General features: G+C 42.1%; 1 protein-coding gene and 1 non-coding gene across 2 annotated transcripts in view; one reads left to right on the top strand and one right to left on the bottom strand.

Moving 5' to 3' along the window:
- Positions 1-12,797, top strand: part of ADCY8 (adenylate cyclase 8) — a 222,390-nt gene that overhangs the window by 151,428 nt on the left and 58,165 nt on the right. Inside the window, exon 9 of the mRNA XM_047073816.1 lies at positions 805-905. Within this exon, the coding sequence (XP_046929772.1) occupies positions 805-905 (101 nt within the window). The remainder of the gene's footprint in view (positions 1-804; positions 906-12,797) is intronic.
- LOC124507985 (U6 spliceosomal RNA) lies at positions 3,911-4,016 on the bottom strand. Its single transcript, XR_006961195.1, has one exon. It is a non-coding gene; the product is annotated as a U6 spliceosomal RNA (small nuclear RNA).

Genomic DNA, 12,797 nt, shown 5'->3' with positions numbered 1-12,797 from the left:
CTGAAGGAATTGGAGGCTTCTTCATTTAGTGACTCCAAGACGGTTCCGGAAACTAGGCGGGACTAAGGCAAGTTCACATTCAGTGTTGACCTTCCAGAAGCTTTTAAGGCTGGACAATGAAATTACTGGGCACTCCGGATCATCAAAATAAAGTTGGCACCGTTCGCCGGGGCCTCCTCCCTCAGACAACAGAAGGGCATTGAGCATGCTAGTCAATCCGTTGGGTTTCCCTGTGTGGAATGAGAGGGCTTGCCCTTACTGGGACTCTCTTAGGCTGCTCTCCCCTCTAAGATTCTGTGACCTTATTTTTTAATAGTTTCCATGAAAAAGGAGGCAGGAAGACTCAGGCAAAACCGTTCCCTGTGTTCCAAACCTAACACAAAATAGAGCGAGACCCTTCAATGACTCAAGTTCTGACTCAAGTTTACTCATGAAGAGAGTCCATGTGAATTTGATTTGCGACGTTTATGGATGTGTGCACTTCTGTTTTGTTAAAGTGACGTTAGTTCGGAGGAAGGAGAGCAGGAGAAACGCGCAGAGTCCCTTCCCGTTCCTTTTTGCTGCAAAGGGAATTGCATTCACTTCTGGGCTCTCGCTGGGAGGTTGGAGGGAGGGATGGACGTAAGACTCTGTGAAGGGTTAATTAAGATATGGACTCCTCTTTTAAAAAAAAAAAAAATGTTTAAATGCCTTGTTTCTTTTTGCTGTTTTCCCGCCACTCCAAACACTGGTAAAACTTAACTCTTCCAGAAGTCCAGCTTTGCTATAAAGTAATTTATTCTCCTTTTTTTTTTTTAATTACAGTATTCTCAAATGAGGGATGAAGTATTCAAGTCAAACTTGGTCTGTGCATTTATCGTTCTCCTATTTATCACGGCAATCCAAAGTTTGCTTCCTTCTTCAAGGTAAATACGAAAGGACTAAGTTATCGGGTGAAATGTCTTTGTGCGTTGATGGTCCCTCACCTGGAGCCAGCCCGCTGACCTTTTCAAAGGCTCAGAATTTAAAATAACGGGATCCAGGATCCACACGGAAACGTTGGCCAGTTGTCAGTGTCTGTCCGGGTTGTCTTACTCTGCATCATCTCCCTGCTCTACCAAGGCAAGAGTCTTTCCCCACTCTCAATAAAAACCACAACCGAAATCAAAATAGGCCCCGCTCTGATTTGACATTGCACCCATGAATGCGGCAAGTAAGTATTAGAGCCTCCCTCCCCATGGTCTTGTCCCTTTGTTAATGACCTCTTTGTCATTCATAGATATAGCATCATCATAGCTTCCTGGGCCAGCGAAGTGGGCACTTTAATAACACTGCAGACACCTATATGTGGCCAGTCACCGTTGCAAATACTTTACACGCAGTAGCCCATAAAATCCTCATGGCCACCCTGTGAGGTAGGTACTACCGCTGTCCCCATTTTAAAGAGGAGAGAACTGAGGCCCGGAGTAATGGAATGACTTGCACAAGGTCTCACAGTTGCAAATGTGACCGCCTCGATTCAAACCCAGGAAGTCTCCTTCTAGCGTGTGGGCCCTTGACACTCCATGCAGACACAGACTCGTATCGCACAGGTCCTAGGTGTCCCAGCCAGCATTGGAACCTAGTTTCGGATTAGTCTCGTGGCCATGCTTTTTGCCCTTCCTGTACTTTGAGGAAGCCCCTACCTGCTTTCATAGGTAAATTCCCTTTTCCCAAAACTTACCATGAATTTTCCCCTTTGATGAGATCGACAAATACTTGTTAAATGTCTAATACAGGCAAGCGATATGCTAGACCTCGAGTATGGTACAATTTTGTGGGAGGAGGTCTGCATCCTCTAAGACACATTAATGACGGCTGTCCGGTTAATGAGCACTTATTACCTGGCAGAAAAATGTTCAACCCTTTGCATGGGTTGTCTCCACAAAGCCTCAAAGACAACCAGTAAGTGAGGGCACGCTCTGATTCCCATTTTGTAGATGAGGCTATATCCAAGGTCACATACCTGTATAATGGCTGAACTGGGAGTTGAATCCAAAGACAGAGTCTGTGCTTTTAACTGCTTACCTACTATGTACCCAAATCAGCGATTCATTGTGAGCAGATGGTTTAAGGAAAAGTTGGCAGAAAAAGTAATATTTTGGGCTGAGAAGAATGAGATAGAGTGGGGGAAGATTCCCAGTCTTAAAAAAGAGCATTGGCAAAGGCACAGAGGTGCGGAAACCCTTGTGTTTGTAGAGTCGTGGGCACATGGGAGGCTAGAGTAAAGGTTTTTGCGAGGGTATGGTGGGCGCCATGGCTGAAAAAGGAATGAGCTAGCTCACAGGTGCTGTGTCCACAGTGATAAAAGGTGTTCAGGCGCAATGACACTCAGAGAATGGCCATGCTTGATGTCTGTGGATGGGCAGGGATACGAGGAGGAGAAAGGTGGTGGCAGAGGGCGTGTATTTCTGAATCTGGCAACATTCCCTCGTGTCTGAACAGCTAGATAGCAGAACCAAAAACCTCATGGACTGTACTAGAGCCAAAACAGGTGAGGCAGGTGCCCCATAAGTGCCCAAATGGAAGTGGGGAGCAACAATCTCCCAATAGCCCCAGGATTGGTGCGACGTCAGCGTCTGTGTGCGAGGAATCAGAAACAAGCAAATAGGCACCTGTCATATCTGGGAACGAAAGGAGTCCCAGTAGAACCAACGAGGGGCCATTTACTGGGAAGTGTCATGGACCAGATTGAGAGAGCAGCTGAAAGCAGGAAGGGTTTGCCCAATCCGGCATCCAGGGAGTGCAAAGGGCCACAGCAAATCTGCAGAACACGAACTGTTACACACGAGGAACTCCCCAAACTGACCACCCCATCTCCCTCCCAGGAGAGTGCCTTGGAAGGATCTCTGGGAGGGGAATCAAGGTTACTCACAATACGTACTATAGAGGGAAAAAAAGAAAGATAGGGTCCTTGTGAAAGTGGAAAGAGAATGTAGCCATCACTTTTTTGAACGCCACAGGAAATCAACTACAGAAACAGCTCTCCAGAGTTAAAATAATAATAATAATAATAATCTCTCCTAAACCACACCTGTTTCGAAAAGCTCAGCAAAGTTAGTTTGACACGAAAATGAGCAACAACACATATTAGTGGCAGTCCCATGCCCTGCTGTTAGAAGAAAAAAGGGAAAAAAGTAGATCGATATCCTGAGAGTTGATGAAAACACTCCAAAAAGACAGGCCTGCAACATATGTCAAATCTTTAACCTACTCCTTCAAAAGGAATTGAAGCACTTAATGCAGTTCCAGACATGAAGTAACAGCCTAAACCAGAATTAGAAAAACTTAGACATTCGACAAGAGCGCTCAGGAAAGGAAGAAAAAGGACAAGACAGATTTCGGAAACAAAGACTTAACAAGAGAGAGCATAGAGCACGTAAACAAGGCGAGGAATGCCTTAAGAGGAACAGAAGGTGAAAAGGAAGGGTTGTTTTCATCAGAAAGAAGAGTAAAAGGGTTCTCAGGGCCCCTCCCCCATGCCTTCATGCCACACGGACAAGAATCCAGAACACTAATGGTGGATTATGGCTGAAAGGGCTGCCAGACACAGACTCATTCTGGGGAGGTGTACTCAGGGGAGCCCAGTTCGAGAGGGGAGACAAAAAACAAGGACACGAGGAATTTGAAGCGGGCCGTACATGCCCATACACATACACATACTCATACCGTAGACACTAAACATAGCCCACCTCTGAGAGACAGTTACCTAAATCCTCACAGTAAAGATACACTCACCGCCATTTCTCTTACCTGACACAATATGACCAGTGTTCCACAGAAAATTATAGGACATTCCAAAAGGCAAGAAGAGACAAAGCAATCATTAGAATCAGACTCAGGCATGACAAAGATGCTGAAGTTATCAGAGAACCTCAAATAACTATTTTTAATATATCAAGGGTTCTTCACAAATCTGTGTCTCATCCTGGTACGGGGCCATGCCAGTTTTCTGTGTTTCATTCCATTTTTAGGCAACGTGCTGCCGAAGCGAGCACAGTATATTCCAGCGGAATTCCGGTGTTCCGGCGGAAAAATTAGACACCGTGCAAGAAGAGATGGGCAGTATAGGTAGATAGAAGCTCTAAGAAAGAATCAAAAGAAATACTAGAAATGAAAACACTGCAACAGAAATAATGAATGGGTTCATCAGTAGACTCAACAAAGCCATGGAAAGAATCAGAGAGCTTGACTGTATATAGGTCAATAGAAACTCCCAAGCTGAAATACAGAGAGAAAAATAAGTGGAGAAAGAAACAGACCAAAACATTCAAGAACTCGCTTTAAATATAAAAACTCAAATCAGTTACAAGTAAATGGATGGAGAAAGATATACCATGCTAACAGTAATCAAAAGAAAGCTGTAGTAACTATATTAAGTTCAGTCACAGTAGACTCAGAACAAGGAGAATTATCAGAGGTGAAGAAGGACATTACATAATGATAGATCAGTTCTCGAAGAAGACATAACCATATGGATGTCCTGTCTTGTATCTGTTTATGAAGAGAGTGTCAAAGTACGTGAAGCAAAACCTGATAGAAGCGAAAGGAAAGACAAATCTATTACAGTTGATGACTTCAGCACTGCATCAGGGACAATTAGATGAAGCAGGTGGGACGGTGTTAAGGACATAGAGAGCCTGAACAGCCAGCCAGTGTTAGCTAATCAACTTTGATAGACTAGTCCATCCAACAAAGGAATATACAGTCTTCCAAGCTCACATGGGACATGTCCTAGAGTACATTCTGGGCCATAGGCCACACTTCACCAAATTTAAAAGAGTAGAAATTATACAAAGTATGCTCTCAGACCACAGTGGAGTTAAACTAGAAATCAATAACAGAAAGATAGCTGGAAAACCGCCCAATACTTGAAGGTTAAATAACACACTTGTAAATAGCGCATGGGCCAAAAAAGAAATCTCAAGAGAGATTTTAAAATATTTTCAACTAAATAAAAATGAAAATACAATTTAGCAAAATTGGTAAGATGCAGCCAAAGTAGTTCTTAGAAATTTACAGTAGTAAATGCATGTATCACAAAAGAAAGATCTAAAATCAATCGTCTTAAGTTCTCCCTTGGGAAACCAGAGAAAGAAGAATTCAAACCTAAAGTAGAAGACAAGAGATCGTATGAATTACGGCAGAAATCAGTGAAATCGAAAACAGGAAAACAACAGAAAAAACAAAACAGAAATCTGGTTATCTGAAAATATCAACAAAATCGATAGGCCCCTGGCCGAGTTAGCAGAAGAGAGAAGTAGACACACACACACACACACACACACACACACACACACGTTACCAACATCATAAGAGAAAGAAAGGTTTTCACTACAGATCCCATGGACATTAAAGTGATAATAAAAGAATACTACATATAACTCTATGCCCATAAATTTGATAACTGAGATGAAATATACCAACTTGTGGAATGAGACACAAACTACCCAAATCCACACAAGAAGAAAAAGTGAACTTGAATAGCACTATATCTATTAAAGAAACGAAGTCAATAATGTTAGAACTTAGTAAAAAGTAAAACACCAGACCTAGATGGTTTCACTGGTGAATTCTACCAGAGATTTAAAGAAAAAAATAATACCAATTCCGCACAACCTCTTCCATAAGTTAGAAGTGGAAGGAACAGTCCCTGACTCATTTTACGAGGCCAGCATTATCCTAATATCAAAATCTAGTAAAGACATTGAAATAAAGGAAAACTAAAGATGAGTATCTTTCATCAACGTGGACATAAAATTCCCAATGAAATATTAGCAGATCAAATCCAACAATGTATAAAAACAATTACACACCATGACTAAGTAGAATTTATTCCAGATAGGCAAGGTGTGTTCAACATTTGAAAATCAAATGATGTAATCCACCATATCAACAAGCTAAAGAAGAAAAAAATCACATGATCCCTCATCTGACACAGAAAAAGCATTTGACAAAATCCAATGCCCATTTAAAGTAAAAGCTCTCAGAAAAGACAGAAATATAAGGGAAGTTCCTAAATACAGTCTACAAAGAATCCTAAGTGGTGAAAGACTGGAGGCTTACCCCCTAATATCACTAATAAGAATGTGCTATCTCACTACAACTATTTAATATCCTGTTACACATTCTTGCTAGTAAAATAAGACAATGAAAAGGAATAAAACGTATACATATGAGAAAAGAAGAAATAAAACTATGTGTATCTGCAAATGATGTGACTTTCTATGTAGAAAATCCCAAAAAATCCATCAAAAAAAAAAAAAAACACCCTCCTAAAATTAATGACCAAGTATAGCAAGGTCACAGCATAGGAGATCAATACACAAAAGTCAATTGCTGTGGCATATATAAGCAATTGAAAATTGGCATTCGAAGTTAAATAATATTTTTCAAAGCACCAAAAATTCATCCCTGGGTATGGATCTAACAACCTATGTACAGTATCTGTATGTATGAAACTAAAAAAACACCAATGAAATAAATCAAAAAAGATTTAAATAAGTTCTATGCTCATGGGTTGAAAGACTTGATATTATTAAGATGTCAGTTCTTCCCAAGTTGATCTATAGATTTAATACGGTATCACTCAAAATCCTAGCAAGCTGTTTTATAGATATCAACAAACTGATGCCGAAGTTTATATGAGAAGGCAAAGGATGTAGCATAATCAATAAAATACAAAAAAAAACCCAACAACAACAAAACTAGATTAGTCACACTACCTAATTTTAAGACAATATAAAGCTACAGTAATCAAGAAAGTGTGACATTGAAGAAAGAATAGACACATAGTTCAACAGGAGAGTGAGCCCAGAAATAGATTCACGCTAATATATATAATTAACTGGTTTGTGACAAGGTGCAAAGTCAATTCAATGGAGGAAGAGTATTTTTTCAAGAAATGGCACTGGAAACATTAGACACCCATATGAAAAAAAAAAAAAGAACCACAAACCTTACATCCTTCACAAAAAATGATTCCAAATGGTTCACAGACCTAAATGCAAAGTATAAAACTACCAGAAGAAAACTTAGGAGAAATTGGTGATCTTGGGATTGGTTGGGAGTTTTTAGATTTAACACCAGAATCATGATCCATGAAAGAGAAAACTAACAAGTTGGGTTTTATTGAAATTAAAATCCTGCTGGGTGAAAAGCACTGTTCAGAGAGTGAAAACACAAGCCACAGACTAGAAGAAAGTGTTATAACTCGCATATCTGATAAAGGACTCGTATTCAAGATATACAAAGAACTCTTAAAACTCAACAATAAGAAAACAAATAACCCAGTTTTTAAAATAGGCAAAAGATCTGAACAGACACCTCACCAAAGAAGATTAACAGATGTCAAAAAGCATATGAAAAGATGCTCAATATAATTTTCCATTAAGGAAATGCAAATTAAAACAACAATGCTATACCAACACATATCTCTTACGATGACAAGGGCCAGAAAATAAGGAAGTATTAACACACACACACACACACACACACACACACAATGACGGGAGAATGCCAAAGGGGCATGGGGGACAATTGGAAAAAACTCCCCAGAGCCAAAGCTGAAACAACTTGAGTAAGAAAATAAAATAGAATTGGGTTATAACCCAAAATACAAAATAAATATCAATGGATTGATACTGATAGAAATAAGTGATTGAGTGAATAAATTAAGAATTGAACAATCTCCCATTCAGAAAAATTCCAAATATTCTATGTAGCTACTCTGTCCTCAAGGAGGTGGAGTTTAACTCCTTACTCTTGTGGGGGAGTGTGGCTATCCTAAAAGTATCTTCCTTCCAAAGAGTACAGTATGAATGGAGGGAAAGCATGAAAAAACAGGACACATACTGTCTCAGCTGATGAAGGGTAACATCAAATCAATAGGGATAAATCACGTTGGTAGGATGTGATGAGAATGGCACATAACCTTTGTGGTCTTCCTTTCAAAAACCCATAACCTAATCATGAAAAAAACCAGATGACTTCCAACTAAAAAACATTCTACAATATGCCTGGCCAGTACTCCTCACAACTCTCAAGGTCATTTAAAGCAAAGGAAGTCTAAGAAATTGTGAGTAGAGCCTACGGAGATATGACAACTTAATGAAGGTGGTTTCCTGGATTGGAGATGCAAATATGGAAAGCCCTAGAAAGAATGTCCAACCCAGTATTTATGAGCACGAGGGGCCAGACTGTGCTCTTGAAATAATACTCCAGTTTTTGTTTTTAAGAAAATTTTTGGAAATATTTGTGATTCCAAGGCTGGCGCCAGAAATACACAAGGTAGACTGGAACATCTTGTCCTACTAGAAAGTAAGGAAGCCATCAAGTTTAGGAGCCACACTAAAGGACTCAGAAGCCACATTGAAGAACTTTCACTGTCCTAAAAGGGAATAATTGGAGCTTTGGGGCGGATAATCGTTAAAATGTTGAATGAAAACCTGGCCAACTATTTTTAACTTTAGAAGTTTATAATGACATTTTTTAAAAGTTGCTAACCATTGGTAAATGATAGAGAACTGATTGTTTATCTTGGAAACTAGTAAAAAAAAAAAGAAAAGAAAAGAAAGAAAAATTTTGTTTTGTCTTTCCTGCATGAAGTGCACCACAAAATTACCAAATAGTAGGTGAATCATCATCATCAATAGTAGGTGAAACATCGTCAAATTGTTCAGGCCAATAATTTTTTTTTTCAACGTTTATTTATTTTTGGGACAGAGAGAGACAGAGCATGAACGGGGGAGGGGCAGAGAGAGAGGGAGACACAGAATCGGAAACAGGCTCCAGGCTCTGAGCCATCAGCCCAGAGCCCGACGCGGGGCTCGAACTCGCGGACCGCGAGATCGTGACCTGGCTGAAGTCGGACGCTTAACCGACTGCGCCACCCAGGCGCCCCTGGGCCAATAATTTTTAAAGAAATTATAGAATTAAAATATCACCGTTTTCCAACACCCCAATGACTTAATGGATCTAGGAACTGCACAGAAGCAGAGACAACCATGTCTCCTGATGGAAGAACACAACACATCTATAATCTTACTGAAGGGATTGAGCCTAAGTGATCAGGCCGTTGAATCCAGCTTCCGATTTGCAAGAATCATGGAGGATGAAGTCTGCTCAATGAGTATGCAAAAAATCCAGGCAGTGAGAAATGCTATTGGTCAAAGGTAATGTATTCTTCAATAAATAAATTGTAAGGAAAATAAAGGGATAAAGAGAGAATCTGTAGATTTTTTTTCAAGACTTAAAAGATAAAGCAAATTTAATTTAAAAGTGGCCAGGATTAAACTATAGTGTCTAATGGTAGATGATAAAACTGTAAAGAAAAGGAAAAGTGATTGGTGTTGAAAGAGAGGGTGATAACTGGGCCTAGGGATGGGCTTTCAGACTGCCCTGCAGAGTTCTGTTTCAGGGACTCAGTGGTCATTACAAAGGCAGACACGTTATAATAACTAACGAAGCTATACTTCAGTGTGGTTTCTGTATGCTTCATTTTACAATTAAAAAAAAAAAAGCTTTGAGAGAGAGAGAAGGAAAGACTATGTACCTCTGCTAAATTGAATGCCTATTATGAGCCAGACCTGTGTTAGATGCTGGGAATAGATCAGTGAACAAAAAAAGACCAAAAGACCCAAAAAATATGTTCTCCTGGATCTTATAGTCTAGCGGTAGGAGATAAATAATGAAAATATATGCATACGTCTAGATGTATATGCCGTAAATATAGCTACTTATATAAGTATATAGTAAGTATAAGTATATTATATAGGCCCGTATGTAGATGTGTCTGCCTGTGGTGTGCATGTAGATGATGTATATGCCATATATATAGCTACTTATATGCTATATATAGATAGATCCATATGTAGGTATGTCTACGTCTATGCTATGCATATAGATGATGTACAGACCGTGTACATGTATTTTCTACATATATGAATGTACATTCATATCAATTCTACATCAACGAATGAATCAGGAAAGGTACCAGGGAATGCCATAAGGAGGTGGGTTTCCTGACTCCCCAGGAACCATGTAGGGCCCAGGGTCTCAGGGATGGTCTCAGGGTGGTGAGCTGTGAGTGATGGCAGGGTCTTGCCAGATTCACCCAAACTTCCCGGACTCTCCCCTTCACTGCAGTCAGGGGAGGTGTGGGAGCCGAGAAGGGCCATATCTGGTTCATGCTCCCTCCTGACTCCTGGAACACTGGGTGTTGACATTCCCAACAAACATCTTTTCTGTGTCCATTTGTGCCGGACCCGGGAGGTACACAGTCCTGCTCCCTGTCATCATGAAGGGGGGGTGGAGGGAGGCAATTAGCTGGAAAGCTAGAATATGGTGCAAAGACTCCTATGGTAGGGCAAGGGTAAGGTGGAAGAGGATGTGTAGGGGTGAGGTAAAGCAAACGGATCAAGGCAGGCTTTCCAGAGGAGGTGACTGTCATCTCAGCTCTGCCTCCTGATGGAGCTGGCTGGGTCCCGGGAGAGGACTGAGAAGGAGGTGAAGGGTTTGCAAGGCTTGCTGAGGAATTGTAACTGGTTGGCAGAGAAGACATTATCAAAGCGTTTTTTTTCTTTTTTTTTTTAAATTTATTTATTTTTGAGACAGAGAGAGACAGCATGAACGGGGCAGGGTCAGAGAGAGGGAGACAGAATCTGAAACGGGCTCCAGGCTCTGAGCCATCAGCCCAGAGCCCGACGCGGGGCTCGAACTCGCGGACCGCGAGATCGTGACCTGGCTGAAGTCGGACGCTTAACCGACTGCGCCACCCAGGCGCCCCCAAAGCGTTTTAATCAAAGAAGCGCTATGGTCAGCTTTGTGTTTAGAAGGATCACACTAACACGGAAAATGAATAGGAGGAATGGTCTGTCGTTGGGAAGACCAGTAGGAGGTGGCTCCAAAACTCTGGATGAGAAATGGCAGTGGAGTAGAGAGGAAGAACTTGCTAGACAGGGCAGAGATGGACTGGGGGGGGCCGGGGGTGGGGGGGAGACAGGCAGGAGCCCAGGATGGGGCTGAGCATCTGGGCTGGCACCACGGCAGAAAGGGTCGTGCCAAAAGGGAGCTGGTGTGGCACTTCCCGTGGCCTGGGCAGGCTCCCTTCCCAAGAGCCGCGACCAAGGAAGGTGAGCCAGCCCCGATGCCTGGCTCCTGGCTTGACGGGAAGAGACCTGGATCCGGGTGCACCTGCTGGCCGGCGGGAGTCCCTGACTCTGCGTTGCTAACTGAAACACCAGCCAGCGCCCCAAGCCCACTTGCACGGCGAAGAGAAAAAAACTGACAGTGAAGAAAAATTCCAAGTTGAGTTCTGACCAGGCGGTCCACGTGTTGTGGGGATTGAGGGGTCCCTTTGCCCCAGGCAGGGCACAAGCTTTCATTGATGTGCTCGTTTCCTCTCCAACTCATTTTGTTTCTGCTTGATTCTTCACGACTCAACAGATGGTAGGTGCCTTTCACTTTGCATTTCTTCCATTATGGACTTTTTAGCAGAGGAGACCATCCTTGCTCATGTGACCGAAGCTAATTCCCAGCCCCCAAAGCAAAATTGCACGGACCCTGGCAAAGACAGTGCTTGCTCGGCACTTTGCTGTAATTTCCACATGCACGCAGATGTTCCTCTCCCAGTGGGCAAACTGAGGAAAGAACAGAAAATATCTTTTGTGATTATAGAACAGTGTATCTCAGTCTACATGCATGGTGATGAGGAGGTGGAGGACAGACAGGAAGCGGGTGAGGTGGGGGGAAGAGGGAAGGAAGGAAGGAAGGGGAAAGAGAAAATATGCAAGCAAGAGAGGAAGGTTAGAAAAGAAAAAGGAAGGGAGGGAGGGAGGGAGGGAAGGAAAGGAAGGGAGGAAGGAAAGAAAGAAGGAAGGAAAGGAAGGAAGGAAGGAAAGGAAGGAAGGAAGGAAGGAAAGGAAGGAAGGAAAGGGTGGGAAGGAAGGAAGGAAGGAAGGAAGGAAGGAAGGAAGGAAGGGGAGGGAGGGAAGGGAGGGAGGGAGGGAGGAAGGAAGGAAAGGGAGGGAGGGAAGGAAGGGAGGGAGGGAGGAGGAAAGAAGGAAAAAGGAAGGAAGGAAGGAAGGAAGGAAGGAAGGAAGAGAAAGAAAGAAAGAAAAAAAAGAAAAGGAAGAAAGGGAAAGAAAGAAAGAAAGAAAGGCACTGGATCTTATTATTTTCTGTGCATCTTACTAGCTGTGTGTATGTACTCGATCTCTCTGGAGCCTTGGTTTTCTCATCTGTAAAATGGGAATAACAATGCCAACTTCTCAAGGTTGCCACGAGAATTAAAAGAACTGTGTCCATTTTGCTAAATTCTGGTTTCCTTCCCTTTCCTGAGCCATAACATTTTCATCTGTCGAAGTGGCTAAGAATACCTACCTCTCAGGGTTGCTATGAGGCTCAAATGTACTATTGGACTCATAGGCTCTTTGCAGATCTTGAAGGGTGATTCAAATGTCATTTTGGGGTATGATCCAATTTCCTGTTCCTACTGTACCACAAGCTGCTAAGGCTATTCACCCATCCGCATTGATCCTTGCCCCCCCCCCCAGCAAACATCCGGTCATGTTACCAGCCCAGACTCTGCTTTAAAGACAGACTGCTGAGAACAGTTAGAACTTCATGTCTACAAATGATTTGGATAGAGCTGTTTGCAGATCCTTTGTCATTTTTTTCAGACTCGATTTCAGAAATGAAAGGTTTCCTTGCCTCTTATGTCCAGCAACAATGCAAAGCGAATTCAGAAACCCTGGATGCCTGAGTAGCTCTGTAATTAG

The sequence above is a fragment of the Lynx rufus genome, unplaced genomic scaffold (genome assembly GCF_022079265.1).
Source record: "Lynx rufus isolate CCGP_SWC_20201006 ecotype Redwood Valley unplaced genomic scaffold, mLynRuf1.p SCAF_12, whole genome shotgun sequence".
Lineage (NCBI taxonomy): Eukaryota > Metazoa > Chordata > Mammalia > Carnivora > Felidae > Lynx > Lynx rufus.
This window is presented reverse-complemented; position numbering and strand designations above follow the sequence as displayed.